Source organism: Talpa occidentalis, unplaced genomic scaffold (assembly GCF_014898055.3).
Source record: "Talpa occidentalis isolate TD23 unplaced genomic scaffold, MPIMG_talOcc4v2.1, whole genome shotgun sequence".
NCBI classification, from domain to species: domain Eukaryota; kingdom Metazoa; phylum Chordata; class Mammalia; order Eulipotyphla; family Talpidae; genus Talpa; species Talpa occidentalis.
The window spans coordinates 65529350-65555241 of NW_026555331.1; the positions used below are offsets into that span (position 1 = coordinate 65529350).

Consider the following 25892-nt stretch of genomic DNA (forward strand, 5'->3'; position numbering starts at 1 on the left):
CTTGTTTTGGATTTCTCTACATATTTACCACTTTCTGTGATGGTCATTCCTTCTTATTTTCAATCCTTCCATCTGGAATCACTTTACCTCTGCCTGAATCATCTGCTTAAAAATTTACTTTAGTGAGGAAGTAGGGACAAATTCTTACAATTCGTGTGTGTGCGCGCGCGCATGTGCGCGCATGTGCGCATGCATGTTTTGTGTTTGAAATGTCTTCATTTTGACATTGTTCTGGAAATATGTTTTCCCTGTCTGGAGAAATCTAGATTATTATAATTTCTCTGAAGATAAACTCACTTTATCTTATTCTGCTGTTAAATGCTCATTATGTTTTTGGTATTAGGCAGTTTTTACTGTTCACTCTAGCATGTAGATTTCTTTTAATGTTTCTCAAAATCTCTTAGGCCACATCCATACATATCATCTCTTTTTCTGATGCTTTCTAGAAAATTATTTCTTTCCTATATTCTAGCGAAGACTTCAGCTGAGTCTAATTTGCTTTAAATTTGCATACTTAGTTTCACATTTTAAGCATTGCATTTTTTAGTTTCTACAAGACTTATGTGGATGCTCTGTTAAATATACCAGATTAATTTTACAGATTTCTACTCCGGTGGATATTTTGAAACTGTTGTTTATTTTTGTGACTGTGGAACTATAGGTGTTTTTATTATCTGTGCTGACAGTTCCAGTATCTCAAGGCTTTGTAACTCTGTTTGCTACCTGTTATTTCTGTTGATACTCATTACTGCTTATTTATTTTTGTTTAGGGCTTAGTTTTGTTTTGACAGTGCACCATTCAATTTCCTTGATATATTGCTGTGGGGATTCTTTGAGGTATAGTGATGGGGACATTCACTATTCAATCATCCTAGGCACGGTCCCTGCCTGATCTCAGTCCTCCTCTTTACCTGCCACACTTCACATAGGTGTCTGTTCCTGGTTATAAATAAAAAACGGAGTTTTGTGTGTCCTGGTGTGTTATACACCCTATAGAAATGGAATTTTGTTGACATTTTCTAAGATTTGCCACAGTCTGGCCCTTCAATTTTCTGTTTCATCTGCTTTTGGCAGACCCTCCAATGTATTTAAAAAGTTTATAGGTTTTCACTGTCCAATACTTTCATAAAATAGAAATCATATATTAGAAGAGAAGGGAGAGTCTTTTCTCTGTCACCATCACATTCATTCTGGGAACAAAGTCCTATTTTCTATAAAAGCCATAATGTAGAAAGGAGTTTTGCTGGTTGTGGTGGAGGGCAGAGAGGGAATCAACAGAGTAAGAACAAGAAACTTTCCTTTGCCGGGAAAAAAAAAAAAGAAGTCTGTGGGCCCCAGAACAATGGATTCTTTTGACATGTGTCATTTTGGTAAGAAACCCCAAGGAGATAGAGACTTCCTGGGAGAGGCTGTCGCAGTCCAGAAAGGGGGGTCCTAGCACTCAGGTTTCCAAATTGCCAAGAATTCTAGTACTACATGCGTTTCCTGGGAGCAGAAAGAGAAAACATTTTAGCAGGAACAATGACCGTGACAAACTGGGGAAGAAAAGCACTTTCCTCCCTTTTCAAACAGAGTTTGAACCTGTAGGATTCTGTTGCTCTTGGAAGGAGAACACGCAATACTTGAGTAGGAATTTTCTACCAGTCTGTGTGACAGAGGCTTGGAGCCAGACATCCGCTGGCACATGGATAAGAAAAAGAGTAATATTTGTCATACTTTTGTGTTTGTGAACTATGATACAGTTCTGCTGTGAGAATGATAATTGTAATTAGAGAGGAAGGACAAGGTGATTTGGAAACAACGAATATAGGTGGGTGGCTAGTTTCAGACTCATGCTGAAACCTTCAGTTTATTCTCAGAAAACGAGTAGTTTTCCATGTAAAAAGGAAAGGACCTTCCAAGGAAACAAAACAACATGGTTAAACACTTTGTATATGGCGTATTTGTAACATCTCAATTGGAAGAGCTGATCTTGCAAATATTAACATCGACCTATAATCAAAGTGCTGCATGTTTATAAACTCACTAGTTTAATGGGTTCTCTTCAGGCTTTGCCATAGAGGCATAGAAATATCTCAAGAAAGTTAGTGATATATCAGCGATCTTTAGACTCTGTGATAACAGAAACAAAACATTAATTTCTCAACTGATTATATTAGTATATTATCCTCCTTTGCCTGAAAGAATTAAAATAATCTCCATTTCTAAAACATCAGCTTGAAGAAATCTTTCTTTTGCAGTGGACCTTTGCTTCTAAAAGTAACTGAAAATGAAACCATTCAAAAATATTAACCCTGATAGCTAGGGCATAAACTTATCACTGTTTTGTTTTGTTTTTTTTTTTTTTTGAAGGCCTTTCTATCTGTTAAGGAAGGCTTAATTGACTTAACTTTTCAGGATACTGTTTTTCCTAGAATCACAAAGAAGGTGTGTCACCTAAATATTTACCTAGTTCTTTTGAGAGATTTGTTATGAAAACATATGAGAACCTGCAGGCCATACACCTCACCTTTGTATCATTAAAATAATTTGATGGTTAAAATGGAGGATTTACCCCATTACATAAAAGATCTTCACTCCAGTTTGCTTGTTCTGAGGTATAAGCAAACACAGATACTGGAATTGTACCAGACAGTTGTGTTACTCCATGAATGAAACGCATACTCTTTCAGGTCCTTGATTTTGTTCTTTTCTCTTATCTCCAACATTTTCAAGGAATAAGCAAGGCAAGTTCCTGGGTAGGGGGTTGTATTATTTTCTCTACAAGAAAAACACAACATTTCTTTCTACCCAATCTGAACATTAAGAATCTATTTGCCTTCTTTGTACTATGTACTCTCTTAACAATTTTTCCCTTCTCATAAAAGCCAGAAATAAATATGTCTTCTCTGTCCTTTTCCAGTTTCCAGAGTATAGTCACTTTATAAAGGAACCAGACAATAATCCACAAAAAAATGGATCGAATCATTATTAACACAACTTCTCCCCTCAAGAGAAGGATTGAAAATATGCCACTAAATAGAACTGTAAAACATCCAACTCCATTCTGTGTGATAGCGGGACAGGAGGCAGGAGTATGTTCAGAATTTAAATATAATGTTGTAGAAAAGTTTGTAAAAATATAGGAATTGAGTATAATTACATGTGAATACTTATTTCACACAAATAGGAGCTGAATCAGGTAAAATTTAATATTCTTATTTAAAAGGTGTATTGTACTGTAACAAGGATGATTCATGCATTTAATAGAAACACAGCACTTGCTATAAGTCAGGAAGCAGGCCAAGAACTAAATACACGAAGAGAAGCAAAAATGATCTCTTCCTCCAAAGGGCTTGCAATTTAGCCACAAGTGGTACTGATTTGTGCTCAGTCTTGCATTATTCGCTCAGGTCCCCACCAGGACATAAGGCCCTCTGAGTGCAGGAAAATAACTCTGCTGTTTGCCAGATTACACCCAGTACCTAACTCTGGCCCTAGCGCAAAGGAGATGCTTAACAAACATTTGCTTAATTAAAGAGTGTGTTTATTCAGTATCAGCTTTGTGCAGGGAACAATGCAGTAAGCATCACACAGGTCAAGGTGACTCACCCAACTTTTGGTCACTTTATTAAAAAAAAAAACTATTTTAACTTCAAATCACTGAAGCTATATTTTGATGTGTTTTCAGATGTTGGGACTGGATTAGTCATTTGTTGCAGATTCATGAAAGGAAAACCATGGTGATAGCAGCTTTAATTTTTTTTTTTAGCAGCTTTAATTTACTGAAATATTTACTGATCATTATAAGCCAGACCTACTGGATATTAGGAGATAATTTAAGGTAGCATATAGTCTAAATTTTTTGTGCTATAGACTCATTTTAATGTGTTTTAGGGAAAATGTGATGATATGTCAAATCAGTGATTACACAAATATTTTGAATATGATTTAGGACAAGGCTAAGCTTCCTCTCTGTTCAAACTACCTGATTTAAAGATATTCAACAGGAAAAAATATTAAGCTTACAATGGTCAGGTGGTTCCTGCATATAGCAGAAGCCTTAGGGGTATTGAGTGAGATTTGACTCTTTGCGGTCTCCTATTGATTTCATGGGATAAAAACACACAGGTCATAGCTAAGAGGTTGCCGTGTGTACACATGTGGCTGGAGTCAGGCTACCTGGGTTCAAATCCTGCTTACCTATATGCTTCAGCCTTTGAACTTGTCAAGTTTCTCCAAGTCTTTCTCCTCTTCTGAAAAATACGACAGAATAAGGATTTAAATACAGACTCTGGCATCAAAACCATTCCATCGTATCTCCTACTCAGACAAATGGGTTTTATCTCACATATGAATTGGAAGGATTGGAAAACGTTGCCTCTGGCACCAAGTTGACAAGTATTTGAGGCTACCTGGGGGCAGTGGCTAATGGATGGCAGAAGTCACCACCAAATGTTTTCCTGCATGACACTCTGCTGCTGTCTACTGAAGTCCCAGTGACCAGCTCCCTAAAGACTGAGTCTGCAAGGACCAGCATGAAGGGCCTGGGGACACAATTTAATACAACTGATTGTTTCCTTTTTAAATTTGCTTCTTTACATACTAACAGACACATGACATTATCTAAGAATGCCTTCCATTTTTAAATCAACATATATTGTATAGAAGTATTTCTCATTAATCAGATGTGATGTTCTTCTTCAGTTACTTTCCACTAAGACTATCTAAACATTGCAGTAAACTTAGCAAGTATCAGATTTTCTGAAAGACAAAATGAGAAGAACAAGAAGAATAAATAATATGTGCACCCCAGAGATTATAAACTGATCTTGGTCAAGTGTTGGTTGATGTTTCTCCCCAATTTTGAAATTTTCAAAACAGTTCATGAGTCCAGCACAGGCTGATATTCCCCAGGTTTACTCCAGTAAGAACACTCCGCTCATTAGCCTTTGATGCACTGTGGAGAGACAGACCCAAGTGGGCAGTGTCAGGGCTCAAAGATCCAGACTTCCTGGAACACCCTTGCCATCTTGCACAAGCAATTCCCTCTCGGTCTTTCCGTCATCTTGGTACTCATCTAGCCATCTGCCATAGAAAGAGGGAAGATAATTAATATGAGAGAGTATTTAAAGAAGGCACACCCTGTAGAATGGAAGATAAAACACACAAGGATTTAAAGAAGTCTGCAGGGAGAAGCACAGTAAAGTTAGAAAGCATTTAAGATTTCAAGTCACACCACATTATTTTTAGAAGTGCAACTTCTTATCTTGCATCTTAAGCAAATCTTTATCTCCTGCTCAAGTTGCAAGGTTACATTGATTTATCCTAAAATATTGGCTTTTAGAAACATACTGTGGTAACATTATAAATATTCTGATAAAGCTTAAAATCAGTAAAATTTCTCATTTGGAATTTTCTGTGCAGAACTCTTTAATTCTCTCATGTGACTGTATAGTGTATAAAGTGATGTGAACTTCAAATTCTAGGAACAGTAATCTAAAAATACATAAAACTCTCAAAAAGTAAAAAAGAAAAGGTAAAATTAATTTCAGTATTTTTCATTTTAATAAATTTAAAAGATGGTCATTTCAACATGTAATCAATATAAAAATTAAGATATATTACTGGGCCTTCCTGTTGGTGCAGGGGTTACAGACAGTACTATCAAGCTACTGCCAGGCACTGTAGCACGAATTCAATTCCCTGCCAGCCAGGGAGCTACCGACATGGCACAGAAGACCTCTCCTGCCTCACCCATTCCTCCCCTCAGCAGTATATTTCAGTCAGTCTGCCTGTTCTGTTCCCCACTCTGTCTCTGGTGACTCCTCTCACCCCCTGAACCTCTGGCCTACACCCCAGTTCTTGTATGCATAAATATTTAAAAAAACATATATTACTAAAATGAGTCTGAATGTTTATGCCCACACCCCCAAATCTATACATTGAAATAGTTTGGGAAATGCTATGTCATGAGGCTAGAACTCTTAGGAAATGGATTAGAGCCTTTTTAAAAGTGAGTTCAGAGAGATCCTTACTCCTTCCACCATGTATAGCATTTATCAACATTTCCAATTATTTCCAATAATTTCAAGACATTTTTGCAGGTAATTTATGTATATTGTGTGGAATCCTCAACCCATAGGTGGTGGTGTTGCTATTTTAAATAAGAATAAACTGAGGATCCCAGTACTTGTCAGAGAAAGAGTTGTAATTCGTATCTAGTCCTGAAAATCTTTGATCTTTGCTCTCTTCACTCCCCATTAATGAATTAAAAGCCTTCTTGCAAAAAAAAAAAATATATATATATACATATATAGATTATCTTTCCAGAGCTTCAGTGTTAAAATGGCCATAACTACTATGATACACGTTATTAAAATGGAAGTGCTTTAAGAAAACAAACATAATAGAGAAATGTTTGCATTTTCCTCATACAGAACGTTTGTAACCCATGTGCTTCTCCCATGTGTAATCCACATGTAAACCATGTGCTTCTGACTTATGTAAGGGGGAGACTGTAGGACACCTGTTAAACTCAGAACACTCTCAACTCTGTGGTTTCCTTTAGTACCATATCCCTCTGCTCTATCTTATCACCAAGTGGGATTACTTTGAAGATGGAGTATTTTATTTTTTATCATTATATATATATCCAGGACTTGGTATTGTGCCTAAATAATGAGACACATAATACTTCCATGTGAACAAATGGATGAATAAGCACAAGGCACAAATTCTTAATCACATAGACAACTACCTTGGCATCTGAGCTCATATATACATCTCTATCATAAGCTGTTAACGTTTGAATCACAGAGATGTCTGCAGTGGGGAGAAATATTGGAGTGAGGCTGGACACAGGGCGAACAAAGAATTCACCAGAGACAGAGTAGAGAACAGAGAAGGCGGATTTATTGAAATAAACTGCTTGATGAAGCAGCTGTCTGACTGGAGGAGTCTGAAACTAAAGAAGGATATGGGTGCTCTTTTTTAAAATTTTTTAATTAATTTTTCTTATTTTCTACATCATTGTGCATTTTTAAACAATATTTGCTTCCCTCACCTCCTCAGGTATAGTCCCCATAGTTTCCTTCACCAATGCACCCATGTACCATCACCTCAGTCCCCTGTGCTCCTCCCTCCCTCCTTCTGATCCCTCTCCAGCCTCCTCCCTTGCAGGATGTCTCTGATTTATAATTGTCTGTTCTTGCTCTGTTGTGTTTTGTACCATTATTATTTTTTTACACTATGTCTTATTTGGTTCACCTATATTCCTGCTATAAGTGAAACCATTTGATATTTTTATTTTTCCTTCTGGCTTATTTCACTGAACATAATTCCTTCTTGCTCCATCCATGTTGCTGCAAATGGCATGAGTTTATCTTTTTGATTGCCAAATAATATTCCATTGTGTATATATACCACATCTCCTTGATCCAGTCATCTATTTTGGAGCATTTCAGTTGTTTCCTGGTTTTACCTATTGTAAATATTGCTGCAATAAACATAGGGGTACAGGTGGTCTTTTGAATCAATCATTTTGTGTCCTTTGGAATAGATCCCTAGGAGAGGAATTGCCAGGTTGTATGGTAGCTCCATTTGTAGTTGACTGAGGAATCTCCAGACAGCTTTCCATACTGTTGGACCAGTTTGCACTCCCACCAGCAATTTAGGTAAGTTCCCTTTCACCACATCCTCGCCAACATTTGCTGTTTCTTGTTTTTTGGTATGTGCCATTCTTACTGGTGTAAGATGGTATCTCAATTTGGTTTTGATTTGCATTTCCCTGATAATAAGGGATGTTGAACATTTTTTCATATGCCTGTTGGCCATTTGCATTTCCTCTTGGGAGATGAGTCTTTTAAGTTCTTCTGCCCATTTCTTGACTGGATTGTTAATATTGAGTCGCGTGAGTTCTTTGTATATCTATGTGATTTGTCCCTTATCCGTTGAATGGAGTGCAAAGATTTTTTTCCCAATCAGTGAGGTGTCTCTCTGTTTCAGTTAATGTCTCTTTAGCTGTACAGAAGCTTTTCAGTTTGATGTAATCCCAGGTGTTTATCTTTGCCTTCACTATCACTGCTTTGGGTGATGAGTCTTTAAAGATATTATTATGATGTATGTCTTGCAGTGTTTTGCCTATATTTTCTTCTATATATTTTATGGTTTCAGGTCTTATGTCCAATTCTTTCATCCATTTTGAGTTGATATTTGTGCACGGTGAGAGGTAGTGGTCTAGTTCCATTTTTTTTTTTTTTTGCATGTAGTTGTCCAGTTTTCCAGCACCATTTATTGAATAAACTGTCAATGTTCCATTGCATGTTCTTTACTCCTTTGTCAAAGATCAGTTGTCCATGTAAGTGTGGTTTTACTTCTGGGCTCTCTATTCAGTTCCATTGGTCTGTGTGTCTGATTTTGTGGCAATAATAAACTGTTTTAATTATTATGGCTTTATAGTATAGCTTAAAGTTTTAAAGTGTGTTACCTCTTTTCTCCTTTGTTTTCATCAGTAGGGCTTTGGCTATTTGTGTTTTTTTGTGGTTCCATATGAATTTCATCAGTATTTGTTCTATTTCTTTGAACAATATCATTGAGATTTTTATTGGAATAGCATTGAATATGTATTTGCTTTTGGTAGGATGGCCATTTTGATGATGTTAATTCTTCCAATCCATGAACAGGGGATGTCTTTCCATTTCTATGTGTCTTCTTCTATTTCTTTTAACAGTGTTTTATAATTTTCTTTGTATAGGTCTTTCACTTCTTTTTTTAGGTTTATTCCCAAGTATTTGATTTTTTTGTTTCAATTATAAAAAGAATGGTTTTCTTGATTGCTTCATCTTCAGATTGATTGTTCATGTATAGGAAGGCTACTGACTTTTGTGTGTTGATTTTGTATCCTGCTACTTTACTGAACTTGTTGATTATTTTGAGTAGTTTTTCTGTGGAGTCTTTAGGGTTCTCTATGTATATTATCATATCATCTGCAAATAGTGATAGTTTTACTTCTTTTTTCCCTATTTGGATTCCTTGTATGTCTTTCTCTTGTCTTATTGCCCTAGGTAGGACCTCCAGTATTATATTGAAGAGCAGTGGTGAGAGAGAACATCCTTGTCTGTTTCCTGATCTTAAAGGAAAGGCATTCAGCTTTTTGCCATTGAAAATAATATTGGCAGTGGGTTTGTCATATATGGCTTTTATTATGTTAAGTTATATTCCTTCTATCCCTAGAATTTCAAAGGCCTTCATCATAAATGGATGTTAGACTTTGTCGAATGCTTTCTCAGCATCTATTGATATGATCGTATGGTTTTTATTTTTATTTTTGTTGATGTGTTAAATTACACTGATCGATTTTAGTATCTTGAACCATCCTTGTGCCCCTGGGATGAATCCCACTTGATCGTGGTGTATTATCCCTTTGATGCATTGTTGGATTCTGTTGGCAAGGATTTTGCTGAGGATTTTTGCATCAGTGTTCATTAGGAAGATTTGCCTGTAATTTTCTTTTTATATGTTGTGTTTGGTTTTGGTATTGGTGTAATGTTGGATTTGTAGAATGTATTTGGTAGTATTCCTTCTTTTTCAATTTTTTGAAAGCATTTGTGTAGAATAGGCAATAATACACTGCTGAACATTTGGTAGACTTCATTTGTGAAGCCATCTGGGTCTGGGCTTTTGTTTTTGGGGAGTGCTTTGATTACTGCCTCAATTTTGCTGCTTGTAATTGGTCTGTTTAGGTGTTCTATTTCTTCTTTGTCCAGCTTTGGATGATTATATTGTTTTAGGAATTTGTCCATCTCTTCTAGGTTGTTGAATTTGTTTGCATGTAAGTGTTCATAGTAATCTCTGATTATTCTTTTGATTTCTACTGAGTCTGTTGTGATTTCTCCTCTTTCATTTATAATCCTATTTATATGTGTTTTCTCCCATTTTTTCTTTGTGAGCCTGGCTAGAGGTTTGTCTATTTTGTTTATTTTTTCAAAGAACCAACTTTTGGTTTCATTGATCTTTTGGATTGTTTTTTAAGGTTTGGGTTCTCTTTTATACTGTTTTCAGGCTTTCTAACTTATGGCTCCAGTTTGCACCAGTTATCTGCTAGGATGTCTAGTTTTGGGCACTGGCTTTAGACAGAAACATGTCCTGGCCTCGACATCTGCATTCCTGGAGCTGGGCTCACTTTTTCTGTCCACAGTGGTTGGTCTTATGGCCTGTCCCTTATCAATTCCCTTATCTATTTAAGCCTCCCAAAGCTGCCTGCTAGGCAAGGCAGGGTGGCTTAGTTTTTAACCTCGTTAAACTGTACCCCAACAATATCCACTAATTTTTTCCAGGCAGCCACCTTATGCCCTTAGAGCTGGATCACTTGTCTATGCTACTACTTCATATGATACAAATTACTATTTGTACAGCTAAATGAAATAAATCAATATATTCTATAGATTAATTAGTAATGGAGGGAAGCTAATTTCTATTTTTGTGCCCTCTGTTTTAAGGCATATTTGGTTTGTTTTTTCTTTGCATAATAACCTGATAATGTAAGTATATTTGATTTAATCATTTTTGAAATTTAGTCACTTTTGAAAACTGATGGTCAGAGGGTTTAAGTGATTCACTGCTATATAGAGCTCCCCTTGCAATTTGATTCTTTTAATTTATATTAAATCTACCACATTAGAATAATGCTTTAAAATCCACACATAACTTCATTTGATACTAAATGATTCAAATAAACTAGGAAGAATAAAAAATTTTCTGCTTTACATGTAAGGACATTGAACCCCAGAGAAATAGAAAATAGTACCCACATTTGCCCTTGTTTGCAGAACCAGCAGGTAGTATCAAGAACCTCTTTTCTAAGTCATAATCCAGTTTTCTTTCCATTTCAGCATGCTTACTCCAGATGAGAAAATATTACATATTTCAAATAAAGAGAGAATGACTAGAGTTGGTAAAAAAATAGTCTCCTAAAAGAAGTCCCTCTCCTCTGAATTTAAAGGGGAGGATGATATGACTACACAGATGGGAAGAGGTGTGCCAATGACACAGCTGGAATGAACTGGATAAAGGGGAGCATACATTTGCATAATATGACATTAAGTAACAGCATACCTGTTGCATGAAAACAGCACTTCTTGATTGCCATCTTCCTCTTCAGATTTGACGACAATACTCTCAAGAAACCATCCATTACCTATATAAATTAATGAAGGAGATCACTTTGACTCTTTAGCATAAAATATACAAGTATTGTGATTTTATTCATAGACTTGTCAAATGTTCTTTTTAAAGTATACTTGTCAGGCAATTTGTGTACAAAAATATGCACGTCTAAATTACACCAAGAGCGAGATGTAAGCATGAGTGAGCAACCTAATTTACTCAGTATAGTAAAAGAAGAGAAAAAGAAAATATTCCCTCACAGGAATACAAACTTTAGATTAAATTCTTAAAAAACAAAAGTATTTAAAAGCCAAGAATCAAGAGAGAAGTACATTTATATAAATACATGTCACTGTATTATTTATAAAAAATTGATATGTTTGAATAATGATGCAAAGTTATAATCATCATTGTTAAAGGAGAGAATTTAGAAGTTATCAAGGATTACTGTGCTTGTCAATGCATTAAAGGAAAAAAAAAAGAAAGAAAAGGAGAAGGAAGGAGGGTAGAAAGAGAATGCAAAATAATGTGTTGGAAAGAAACAGAACTGACATTATTTACAGAAAAAGTGACTGTCTAAATTAAAAACACATAGAAGTACTAGAAAATAGTGCAATTAAGAGAGACATAAGAAAAATGGATAGTTGTATAATAAATATACAAAAAGCCATTATATTGCTATCGAGTAAAAAGGAACAGATAAGAAGCACAATTCTACAAAAATTACAATGTTCAATTATTATGGATATTTAAGAATTTGGAATAAATCTAAACTTAAAGAATCAATAGAGAAAACATAAATAAATGGCTAGCCCATATCATGGGTAGGGAGAAATTATAGAGATTCAGTTTCTCTTAAACTAACCTAAAACTTTAATGTAATTAAATAAAATTCTTAATATGGTTTTATAAAAAAAATTGACAAGCATATGATAAACTGTATGTATGTGGATGAGTAAACCCCAAAAATATCACAGAATTCCTGAATTCACATGAAGCAGGAGACTTATCCTACCACTATCAAAATTTATTACATATCTATGCCAATTAAGAAAATACAGAATTGGTTCTGGTATAGATAAACTGACTTAAGTAACAGAGAGAAAGACTTGTCATTGATGTACATTTTTACACTAACTTGATACAGGCAATTCTTGCTCTGTGAAGAACTCATGCTAAAGCCATGCCAATCATTTTCAGGTAATTTTTTTTTTTTAATTTCTGAGAAGAGGAACCAGGGTGTAGGCCAGAGGTGTGGGGGTAGAGGGGGTATGAGGGGATTCACCAGAGACACAGTGAGGAGCAGAACAGGCAGATCTACTGAAATACACTGCTGAGGGGAGCAGGGGGTGAGACAGGAGAGGTCTGCTGCACCATGTGAGTTAGCTCCGGGTTGGGGATGGAACTCAGACCATAGTGGTGATAGCAATGAGACTTAACTCCTAGGCCTCTAGGGAAGCCCTTTGCCAAACAATCTTAATAACTAAGAGGGAAAGTTATAATTATTCAATTGTTAAAAATTTTTTCTAAAATGTCAAAAATTCTCTTACTGTTATATATATGTATATATATATATAAGAAAATAAAAAATCAACATTGTGCTATTATGATTTATAGGAATTATATATATTTGGTTATTTGTGTGTCATTTATAGAAATTATATATATTCGATCATTCAGGTGGCATATAGAACTCAGGAATATATATATATATATTTGAATGGCACATATATTTATATATTTGAATGACCAAATATATATAATTCCTATTAGTAATAATATCACAGTTGATTTTTTATTTTCATGTATATAACAGTAAGAGAACTTTTGATGTTTTAGAAAAAAATGTTAAACAATTGAATGTTTCCCTCTTGATTATTAGTGTTGTTTGGCATGGCTTCATCAAGAGCTCTTCGAAGAGCAAGGACTGCATATATTGTTTGTGTAAAATATACATATATATATTTCTCATGCATATGGGGTCTTTATCTGCAATTCCTGGCTCATAGATACTCTTCCCCCAAAGTCTTGGAATTTCCTAAGTGTTGAACATGTTAAAGGCAGTTTTTGCTACATCAATGAGGTGACACCAAGGAAGCAACTGAGGATACGTGTTGGTCGCATGTGATTTGAGCATTGGAACTTCCAGTTCAATCTCCCTGATCTCCATGGAGTGTGGGAGGCAGTATGGATTGAGTTCAATTGCCAGTTGTCAATGATACAATCAATCATGCCTATGTAATGTAACCTCCATAAAAAGCCAAGTGGACGGGAGCTTCCAGGAAATGCTTTCATTTCCAGGTGCAGCCTGACAGGCTTCACACTCCATGAGGATTCATGCTTCCTTATTCCAGTACCTCAAACTATATTTCTCTTCATTTGAATATTGATTCATATATTATAAGATCCTTTGTAATAGACTGATGATAAAGTGAGTAAATGGAGTTCCTGAGTTCTGTGTGCCATTCTAGAAAATTAATCAAATGTCAGGAAAGGGTTCTGGGAATCTCTGGTTTATAATCAATTGACCCAGAAGCACAGACAGTAATCTGGCCTTTTAAGAGGCACCTGAAGTCTAAGGAGGGATTCACAGAACCTCCAATTTGCAACAGCTTGGTTAGGACTTGCCTGGGGCTGCAGCTGTCTGAAATGGAGGGAGCTCCTGAGAGACTGAGTCCTTAACCTGTGGAATCTGATGCTTATCTCCAGGTAATTAGTGTCTGAATAGAGCTGAAATCCTAGCCACTCAACTGGTGTCCAAGAATTTCTTGCCAATGGAGGGAAGCCTGCACCCATCTGTTGGAACTTCGCATAGTAACCCACAACATAAATACTAATATTTAGTACATTGTAATTTAAAATATTAGAAACATTGAGAATTAAAAGTTATATTTCTTCTTTAAAAGTGTATCAAGTGTACTTTCATCAGTGTTCGCCTTCTGTTTTTCATCATATAATTTACAATAAAGAGCAAGCATCTCTTTATATTCTAGCAATTTCCCAAAGTCCTTTCTAAATTTTAAGTATCTTTGAACATTTTATCCTGTGTGTTTTCAATGTAGTAAAATATCTCTAAAAGTTCCACTTAATGTGAAGTGTTTACCAGCATCACTTTCTCTGGGACATGTTCATTCTTTTTGTTGTAACCACTTTCCTCATGTATTGTTATGTCCTCTTCACTAAGCCTACCTGTCAACCTTCCAACAGTCAGATAGCTTCATTTATGTTTGATACGAGTTTCATTACCAGCCTTATCTCTTTTTATTTCTTTCATGCACTTTTCACCCATGAATTATACATTTTTGTAAAATTACTCATGAGATTTTCACTGAGAGTCAATATAACATGCTTTGCTCTCGGCGCATGAACTGTGTGAGAGATGGGCAACAGGCATCACTGATAGACTTTGAAGAAGTAAAGACATTGGTCACTGATCAGGATATAGATCTGTTATTTATGTAGTGGTCTGTAGAGAGTGTGCACTTTTGGCAATTATAATTAATGTACCATGATAACTAAAATTTGAACCATGTTGTTGGAGGACTTGTATAATCTAGCTAAATCATTGAAACTGAAATTGGTGCAAAGCAAGGACTGCTTTATCTGATGATGTATTCTTAGAAAAAGATGGAGTGGGGTAAGTAGTGGTAGCATAATTGGTTATCCATATGTAAAAATCTGAAAGTGGATTCCAGCCTCATGTCATATACAGATATAAGCTACAGATGGAGTAAATATCTAAATCTTAAAGAGAAGATTTTATTTATATATATATATATATATATATTTGTGTGTGTATGTGTATGCATAAACATCTAAATATCACATTTATCTCTCTATAGGCTATACTAGGGACAGAGAAAGCTTTCCTAAAATATAAAATGTGCTGATCAGAACACCATATTATTAAATTCAACTTAATTAAATTAAGAAATTTCAGTTCATCAAAATATAGCACAAACTGGAGATTATGATAATAACTGCCTTCTTCAAATACTGAAATGTCAGAGCCCACATTTCCCAAGTGTCTGCAGTTATAAATAACTGACAAATTTCTTGGTAAAAAGATGGGACAGAAGTCACCTGTGCAGTTTCCACCTCACTTGCCTAAGGAACATTGTTCCTAAGAACTTTCCCTCTTTTCCATGTGCTGTGATGAGCTCTGACCCTCAGAAGAGGATGACATCTCAGTGATGGTGCTGGGAGATGAGAGGACCTGGATCTATAAGGGCTGACTGGAACAGTCATAAGAGATGCTCACATCACAACCCTCAATTGTGCATGAAATAAGCTTCAATCTTGTACAAAACCCTTTTGAAAGCATATTTATCAGAGATATTTGTCTTAGCCCTAACTATTATAGACACCATGTATTTCCACAGAAGTGGAAATTCAATAGACACTAAAATAATAGGGAAAAACTGCCAACTCTTCTTAGAAATTAGGAAAGGGCCTTCCTGGTGGTGCAAGTGGTTGAGTGCAGCCTCTGCAGCATGGGTTCAATCCCAGTGGGGGTGGGGGGGGATATAACCACATGGCGTGGCAGACCTCACTTGTCACGTCCAGCTGCTCCCCTCAGCAGTGTATTTCAGTCAGTCTGCCTGTTCTGTTCTCCGCTCTGTCTCTGGTGAATCCTCTCACCCTCCCACTCATCTGGCCTGTACCCCTTTTCTTGTTTGCATGAATAAATAAATCTTAAAAAATGAAATCAGGAAAATGCAAATTAAGATCAAAATATTGTTTTATGTACATTAAATAAAGGCAGAAATTAGGTGTATCAAGTATTTGTGAAAATGTTACACAATGTAAATTCTTTTTTTTTTTAAAGATTTATTTATTTATACAAGCACTGGGTACTGTCAGAAGTGCGGGAGGGTGAAGAATTCACCAGAGCCAGAGCGGAGAGCAGAACAGGCAGACTGACGAAGAAGTACACTGCTGAAGGGAGCAGCGGGTGCTGCAGGAGAGGCCTGCGAGCCATGTGGGACCCTCGCCTGGTGGCCTGCCCGCCCGGGGATCGAACAGGTGCTGTAGAGGCTGTGGGCAGCTTCGCGCAGCCCAGCGCTCAAGTGCTGTGTCACCGGGGAGGCCCGACACAATGTAAATTCTTATACACTGCAGGTAAGAATAAAACAATACACTTTTGAAAAAAGTACTTTATCTTATAAAGTTGATTATGATTACAGTCTTTGAAGTAGCTTTAGCTACATCCATCAGCATTTCTCAGTGCTATGGACGTTTGGGGCCCAACAATTCTTTGTTGTGAGGAACTTTTTAATGTAGAATATTTAGCAGCATTCCAGGCCTCTACACAGATGCTGGTTGCACCTCCTCCCACCTTTTGGTGTCAACCAAAAATAATCTTCAGATATTTCCCAGTACTCCTAGGGGAAGTCAAATCACTGTTTGGGAATCCCCATTCTCTAAGAACGCTTGCTTCTCTGCACTGAGAAGCAAGCATCAGAAGGTTCATTGACATTTGTTTGTGAGGGTCCAACTGTCATGGCACAGCTATCCATTAACAAGAGATAAATAATTTATGTGCCATCACACAACAGACTATTATAGTCATGAAAATAAAGTATAGCACCACACAGGGAGTGAAAGAACTTCAGAAACCTAATCTTGAATGAAAAAAAGTTAAGAACCAATACACTTCATACAGCATACTCTAATGAACAAAACACAACTATCCAAATTATCCTCCATAAAGCTTTTTTTTTTTTTTTTAAGCAAGGATTAAAAAATCAAGAAAATAGGGCCTCCTGGTGGCTCAAGGGGTTAAGCACAGCACTGTGAAGCTTTCTGCAGCCTCTGCAGCACAAGTGCTATCCCCAGCCAGGGATCTACCCACATGGCACAGCAAAGCTGATGCTCCCCTCAGCAGTGTATTTCAGTCAGCCTGCCTGTTGTGTTCCCCACTCTGTCTCTGGTGAATCCTCTCACCCCCCAGCCCCCCGCACCTCTGGCCTATACCCCATTTCTTCTATGCAAAAATGCAAAAATAAATAAATCTTTTTTAAAAATCAATAAATTATACAAAATTCAGGATGGTTACTTTGAGGGAGAAACCAGGAAAAACAAACACAGGTCGATTCACTGGAAATGGTGACATTCTGGACTCAAACTAAGTGGTAATTCATCAGATTTTATATAATATAAATCTGAAAAAGAGAAAAACAGTCCAGATCCTGTGACTATCAAGGTAATTATTTTTCTTTTACTGAAAAGAATAAGCAGAATGTGAGAAAGATAGTTTAGTTAAAGAATTTAAAAATCATGTTATAGTTATCACAGTTGACCCTTAAACAACTTTTTATAGTGAACATTGGTTCACTTACATGCAATTATTTTTTCTACCTGCAGCTCCCGCATTCATAGTTGATTGCATCCTAAGATGCATATCCACTTATATGGAAGGCTAGAAAGCCAACTATAAGTTATACATGGTTTTCCACCACCACAGGCCAGAGTTCCAGTGACCAAATCCCTGTTTTTTAAAAAGGTCAATTGTAATTTCCTTGATCCTTAAATGAGTTTCAAATAACCTAATCCCATCAGTCAGAGAAGCTCATGAAAATTCCCAAATATCTTGCTAAAACCTAGCCTGAAACCACAGGCTGTCATTCATGTTTTCATCTTTTCTTGGGGGAGATATTCATGTTCTTCCAAACTAGACTCAGTCCCTGGCTACTTGGTCCAAAGCACTCTGAGGGCCACTTTCAGACTGTATCATATTTTATTTTACTTGCTTATTTCAGATGTGTCTACCCCACCACATCCTGCTTATGAGGACAAAGACCACTTCCATCTTGTTCACACCAGAAGTCCAGTCTCTGGCAACATGCCTGGAACATAGCAAACCCTCAGCAAAGAACTCTTACATCAGAAAACACTGTTTTCACAGATGGTGTGAGAACCACATGCATCAGAATCACCTATGTGATTTGCACATATATTTCTGTTGACTCAATACCTACCAGATCAGAATCTCTTGGGTGGGCCCAGGAGTTTATTTTATTTGTAAAAGATAGTCAGATAATTCCTATATATTCTATTTTATAAAAATTACTATAAATGTAGGACATTACTGAAGCTTTCTATTTATTCTATTTGTGTTTAGACAGCCACAGATAACAATTGTGTTCAAGTTAAAAAGAATAATGTTGTACATAGCTTCTCTTTTTTTAAATGGGTAGAAAAAATAAACCTTGAACATTTAGTTGAAATCTTTCCCACATCTGCACAGGTTTTGTTAATTGGTTTCAATGAAAATGATAATCAATATTTAGAAATGTGTTGCTTCTTCCATCTAAAGCCTTTTCAACATGAATAATTTAGCTTCTTAAACATTTCAATCCTATATAACATATTTAAAATTGCAATTTAAAGTTAGAATGTTACTTTTGTTTTTCCTTCTGTCCTTTTTATTCTTTTCCTGCTAGTGCTTATTTGAAAAGTTTATGGAAAATTGGTTTACCATTTTCTTTCATAATTTTTTATATATTTTTATTGAGGAAACATTGGTTTGCATCATTGTTAGCATTTTGGAAGCACAGGGTCTCCCCCTTTAGAAGTAGAAACCTTAGTCTAGCCACCACCAAAGTGCCCATAGTCCCCCACCATAGTCCACTGTGTGCTCCCCAATCTGTTCTCCCCTTACCCCTCCCCCTATGGAAGTCTCAGTTCTAAAGTCAGCTCAACTATCTTAGTAAGAACATCTCACTTCAAATGTCCAGTCTGTCCCTTTAAGTACCTTTAAGTAAACCCTTAACTTCATTTTACTTGCATAAGAATCCCTTGATTGTCCTATTGTTGCTATTTTTGTCCATAGTTCCTCAACACTGGCTCTTTCCGAATTCAGTGTTAGATCTAGCATTGTTTCCTTCTCTCATCACCAGGAGGAGTTTCAGAATAATTTTTAAGCTGAAACCTGGTTAAGCCAGGGATTTCTTACTATTCTGTTCTGATTTATAACAAAGTCTACAGTCTTGATTCTCATCGCCTATTTTATACATCCATGCAATCTTTGTGGGAAAGACTTAAGGAACAAAAGGAGGAGATTGCAGTGCAAGTTTCCATCTCTCATGAAAATAATGCAAAGCCATTCCACTCTACTGTGACACTGTGGATTTCTGCCTCTTTCTAATAAATTCCTCTGTATGAGTCTCAACTAATTTTATCATGTCTGTTTTCCCTCTCTATACTGTCACCATTCTTTTCTTCTTTTGACCTCTTCGGTTTATAGCCAAAATACACAGGCTTCTTTCTTGTAAAAACTATCTTAAGCTCACCCCCCCTTCTTTTAATGAGCTTGATTAAAAATAATTTCACTGATTTAAATCCTTTCATTCAATAAATGGTTATTAATTAAACTTCTATACTATTGAGCTCCATTCTAATCACTGGGTGAATAAAGATGAATAATATATAATAGAAGGCTTCTAAAAATTCAAAATGTAGCAGAAGGAAAAATAGGGGTGTAGAATGAAAACAATAAATGCTTTAGGTATATGATATAGTACTTCCATTGTGACAATAAAGAGCACAGATTCTAGAGTCAAACTTGTTTGAATTTAATAGTGCTAAGGGATTTGGTAAAAAAGACATTAATTGAAGTAGAATTAAGTTAACAGTTGCAGAAGGAGAAAAAGGAAGGGAGAGAAAGGGGAAAATCAAGGATGATTTTCAAGTTGCTGGGTTGCTGAAGAATGTGGCTTAGGGGAACTAAGAGAACCACCTCCAGAGGAAAATGTGATAAATACAATTTTAAACACTGCCTAGTAGGTATGACGATCACACACATACACACATACACACATGCACACATACACATGCACACAGTAAAGTTGTCTCAGAGGACATTTCTCTAACAGCATTTTATGTCATATAAAAAAATGTACTCTGACAAAACTTCATTTAACTATAATTTCTTCAAAGAAATTTTTCTCATCTCAATTTTATGTGACCTGTATGCTCATCTTTTCTTTTGTCTGCTTTTTATTCTACTTTTAATAAATTTGCAAAACAATCTTCTTACCAATAAAGTCAACCTTACCTGGTCCGGTCCCATCATGACTAACCAGAACTTTCTTTAGCTTTCCAAGAGATACTGCCTCAATGGAAAAAACATCAATCTATACAATAAAGAAATAAAATGAGTGACCATTAGGTTTTCCTTTTTCTGGAAAAAAAGGAACATTACCATTAGTGCTGTATTACTATATAATTATATTGCTATATAAAACTATTTCATTGTTTTACTTCAACTATAAAAACTATCACTTACTATTTTTATGTGCAAATCTACATCCTGCCTTATGGAACACACACAAACCTAACATATAATTCTTATCCTCCTTAATCAGAGTCTAATAAACATAGATTTTAAATATTTTGTCTATGACTAACAGTGATAGACAAAACAGTGATTTTGTCTATGACTAACAGCTCGTGCAGCCCTTACTATGTGCAAACTCTTCTAAGTGTTTTTCATATATTAAGTCATTTAATCTTCCAAACAAACCTTGAGGGTTAGTACTACTTATTTTCTTATTTTACAGTTCAAGAGACTGAGAGTAATAGAGTTAAATTACTGGCCTACAGTCAGCATCTAGTGAGGGACCAAGCCAGGGCTCAGAAAGACTGTCCACCTCCAGTGGGCACTGTTGGCCTCTCAGTAGCTTTTCTTCTAAACGGATGATGTACTGGAATATGTATACATACGTACATACACATAGGACATTTTAAAACAAACTATTAACTAGATGTAAAGTGTACTAGCTACAAAGGCACAATACTCAGTGTACAGCTTATGCAAGTATTAACATGTTAACAGCCTCCGCTAGAGGCCTCCATGCCAGGTATTATCTTCCCCCAGTGGAAAAAACCACTATCTTTACTTTGAATTGTTTTGCCAGGTCTGGGACGAAAAACTGGATTGGATAGTGTTTTCCATTTCTGCCTGGTTTTTTTCACTCAACCTTTTGAGATTCATCCTTATTACTTTAACAGCACTTTGTTTATTTTCCTTACTGAATGCATTCCATATTATTTATCCATTCTACTAGTTATGGACAATAGTTGTTTCTAGGTGTGGAATATTACAAATAACACTGCTCAGCTGTTCTTGTGCTTGGCTTTTCATGTAGATCCTCTCTTTTAAAATACATATTCAAGTGTCATGCTTGTAGTTTAAATTGTGTTATCTGTCTTTTTCTTCTAGATTTGTGAATGTTCTGTAGTCTGGGAAAAAGTCCTTTGCCACTACATATTTTACAATATGTCTTGCCACTTGTGACTTGCCTTTTTATTCTTTTAATGTATTATGGAAAAGAAATCTTTAATATTACCTGGTGTAATTTATCTTTTTCTTTATGCTTAATGTTTTCTCTATTTTGTCTTTAAAATTTGAGTCTAGGGGGCCTCCCTGATGGCCTTGGGGTTGAGTCTCAGAGCTATTGCCAGGGAGCTAACCAACTTATGGCCCCTCATATGGTGTAGCAGAACTCTCCTGTCTCCCCCGCTGCTCCCCTCAGCAGTGTATTTCAGTCAATCTGCCTATTCTGCTCCCCACTATGTCTCTGGTGAATTATCTCACCCCCTGCAACTCTGGCCTGCATACTAGCTTATGCAAAAATAAATAACATTAAAAAAATCTTAGTCTAGGTCCTCCCAGTGGCGCAGCGGGTTGAGTACCACACTCTAAAGCTGTCCGTAGCCTCTGCAATGCAGGTTCTATTCTCGGCTGGTTAGGGAGCTACAAACATGGCACAACAGACCTCTACTGTTTCATCGCTGCTCCCCTCATCAGTGCTTTTGGTCTGTCTGCCTGTTCTGGTCCCCGCTTTGTCTCCGGTGAATTCTCTCACCCTCCCGCACCTCTGACTATACCCCAGTTCTTGTATAAATAAATAAATCTTTTTTTTAATAAACATTTTTTTAAGATTTATTTATTTATTTATATAAGCACTGGGAACAGTCAGAGGCGCAGGAGGGTGAGAGAATTCACCAGAGCCAGAGCAGAGAGTAGAGCAGGCAGAGTGACGAAGTACACCGCTGAGGGGAGCAGTGGGCAGCAGGAGAGGTCTGCGTGCCATGTGGGACCCTCGCAGGGCAGCCGGGGATCAAACCGGCGCTACAGAGGTTGCCGGGCAGCCTCGCTACCTAGCGCTCAACCTCTGCACCACCGGGGAGGCCCTAAATAAATAAATCTTAAAAAAATAACAAAAACTTAATCTATGTTTGTACACCCATGTACATAGCAACTTTATTCACAATCATCAAAATCACAATCATAGATGAATGAATAGATAAACAAAAGGTGGTATATATACCCAGTGGATTTTTATCCAATTTTTTTTAAAGGAATTTCTGACACATACTACAACATGAGTGATCCTCAAAGACATGGTGCTACATGAAATAAGACAGTCACAAAAGACAAGTATTGCATGAGTCCACTTAGATGAGGTGCCTAAAGGAGTCAAATTTACAGACAGCAAGTCAAATGCTGGTTGCCAAAGACTGAGAGTAGAGCAAGGAGGGGTGTGAGGGGAGATTTGGGAATGGGAATTATTATTAAATGTGTAAAGAGCTTCAGTTCTGCAAAATAAAAAGAGTCCTGGAGATGGATGGTGGTGATGGTTGCCCAATGTAGCAAATGTATTCAATGCCACTGAATTATACACTTAAAATTGTTAAGAGGTTGATTTCATATTACATTTAGTTTACCTGAAAAATTTAAATCCTAGTTATCTTCAAGCTCATGTCAATTTTATATCGTCTTCTTGATATTTTATTGTATTACCTTTATAAATCTAAATTTGTTTTAAATTAATTTGTTTGAAATTAATTACTGTATATCAGGATCATGATTTCTTTTTTTCTATACTAAAATCCATTTTACTCGCAGAATTTATTGAAAATTCATAGACATTGCACATCAGAAAATGTGGACCATTTCTGGCTCTCTTCTATTTCTGTGCTCTATTTGTCTTGCCATGCTAATTACCTTAACTTTATAATAAGTGTTGATATTTGATAGGATAAGCCCTCCAATGTTGTTTTTCTCAAAATTAAATATCTTCAAGATAAGTTTGGGTGCATTTGACTCCTTGCTTTACACATACACGTTAGAATTAGTTGCCAATTTTTAGGGGGGGAAATCTCAGTATTGAATCTGAAGGATAGAAGTGAAAACAATAATATTGAGATATTGAGACTTTCAAACCAGGAGTACAGAACACCTTTATTTCTTTTTGTCTCTTTAATTTTTTTCATGATATTTTGCAATTTGCCTTGTCATGTCTTGCAATGACTACACAATACCTGTTGTACAGCGGGCCTGTGGATATGGTAAGCATGATACAGGGACAGAGACAGCTACTTGGTGGACTGAGCACATGGTTACCTCCCCAAAGCCCACTTCAGCCACTACTATTGGTGTCCAGTGTGTCAGCTGAGGTCCTGGAGATATCCAGTCCCTGCTGCCAACAGCAGTAACCTCTTTTTTTTTTAAACCTCTAGAATGCATGCATATAGATCCTTCTTTTCTTTTCTCCTCTATATTGCCACACTGGGCTTCCTGGGATGGTTTCCCCGCGAACAATTTGAAAGCTCTGCTCCAGACTCTGTTTTGAGGGGACTGACACTAAGATGCCATTTTTCAGGTAGGGGTTTATGAGGATTTGTCTTTAATGCTGGACTGAGATTGAATCCTAGCCCCACAGAAGTTCCCAAATCTCTGAACAGGATCTCAATTTCTCTTTCTTTTCTTGCTTCTACACTTTAACTTACAAAAGGCAGAATGCGTGTTGAATATATCTAGTTCCTTTTACCACCCTTTTTCCTCCAGAATCTTGGACCCTCAAGCTTTAACTGCCTTGGGTCCAGGCCTTGCATGTCTTCAAAACCAACTGTAAAAAATGATTATCAAATGTTCCCAGTTGTCAGTTGGATGGTCACAGGCCAGACTGCCCTATCTGGAAGTAGAATCTTAGCTGCTTTTGCTGTTGTTTGTGTTTGCTTTTAATAGAAGAAGAAATTGAAACTTGGTTCCAACTGGTTATATTCCTCCTAGTTAATTTCCACCTTGACTCAACTCCAGAACAATATGATGCACACCAGGAAGTGACCACACCTCCCACGTACTTCCTCATTGGTAGCAAATGAGCATCTTGTGATTTTCCTTTTGTATATTATTTTCATCAAAAAAATTAAAGGGGATAAAAATTGGTAGGATCTTTCTATTACCTGACCACGCCGAAACTTGTCTTTGTTATTTCTAGATTGATGAAGCCATCGATTCCCTGAATCTCCTCTGGTGCCGATGAGATTGATAAATACGTTAGACTCTGTCTCTGCACCAGGCTTCTTGCCAGTTTGTGTGTAGATCTCATAAACCACAACTGAAATGTCAGAAATCTGATGTTATTCTCATTTTAATTTTGTCATTGAATATATTTAGATACCCTGGAAGGAAACCAGAATGTTCTTTCATCTCATTGACATGGGTAGCTTTGTGGAACTTGGCCCTAACCCACTTTCTTATGTTTCCCCTATTCAAACACACTCTGTTATTTCATGTTTACCTCATTCATACAGACTTTCAGCTATTCCCAGAATTACTGTTTCAAAATAATTATTGTTATCAATTATGCACTTTCATTAACCAATACACTTTCACAGTTATTATGAGAAGTTGTACTTAAGGAAAAAAAAAGGCAAAACTCTCTTTTCTCTTAATTAGGTGAAAGTGGCAATTTCTCCCCCTGAAGCCTGGCTGTCCTAATCACAGCTGGTCACTCATGCTGCTACTTCATGGAGATTACTATTCCAATAATGGAGATTTTAATAACCATTTCATGAAAGAAAAAAAAAAAAACCAAGATCCCAGAGAGATGCAAATTTAAATATATATATTTTTTTAAAAAAAGAGTCCAGTGAGGCACCAGTATATTATAATCCATTGTATTTGACCTTAAAATTAAAGCAATTTCTGATACACCAATGGCAGACACTAACTAGAAAAAAGAGTGTTCCCACTAATGATACTAATAAATACTATCTTGGATACAATATCTTGGATTCAATGAATACTTTTTATCCTAAGATCTGAGAACTCTTTACAAATCATACTCTGCAACTTAATGACTGCATTTATAGACATTCACATTAACATTTTCCAACAAACTCAGATATGAAAATCCAACAAGTAAGGAAACAAGGTAAGTGAGAAACATTACCTCTTTCCATCATGCCTGACCTTTAAAAAGACAAATGTGGTATACTGGGAAATGGTGTAAGCAGAGAAGATAAATCAGTTTCTTTGTGCAATCTTACATATTCTAAAATACACTAGAGTAAAACGTACCCGAACTTAAACAGAAAATTAGAACACTTCTCATGAATTTAGGTCAACCAAGGAAAGCTTTGAAACCACCCATAAAAATCTGGTCTTAAAACCTGTGTAACTGGCTGAAATGAAGTAAGCATAAAATTATGCCAGAATTCTTCATAAATGCAAGTGTCTGGATGAGCCAGATCTGAAGTCTTATTAGAGAAATTATGTTTCTGTTTACTAAGAAATTTGTCTTTAAATTTTGGATAAAGAATGATCTGATCACATCACTTTTTATCAGATCATATAACATATTAAAATATGCATAAGAAAAATAATACATTAATAAAGGTTTTTAATACAAAATGTCAAAAATTATTTGGAAAAGACACTATATATTAATAAC

At 36.2% G+C, this 25892-nt stretch overlaps 1 protein-coding gene across 1 annotated transcript in view; it reads right to left on the minus strand.

The window, feature by feature from the left end:
• Window positions 1–4976: 4976 nt before the first annotated feature.
• The window catches only part of LOC119249825 (lipoxygenase homology domain-containing protein 1-like), a 133703-nt gene continuing 112787 nt past the window's right edge, over window positions 4977–25892 (minus strand). Inside the window, exons 9-10 of the mRNA XM_054691912.1 lie at window positions 11095–11176; window positions 4977–5067 (exon numbers count right to left, since the gene is read on the minus strand). Coding sequence (XP_054547887.1) covers window positions 4977–5067; window positions 11095–11176 — 173 coding nt within the window. The remainder of the gene's footprint in view (window positions 5068–11094; window positions 11177–25892) is intronic.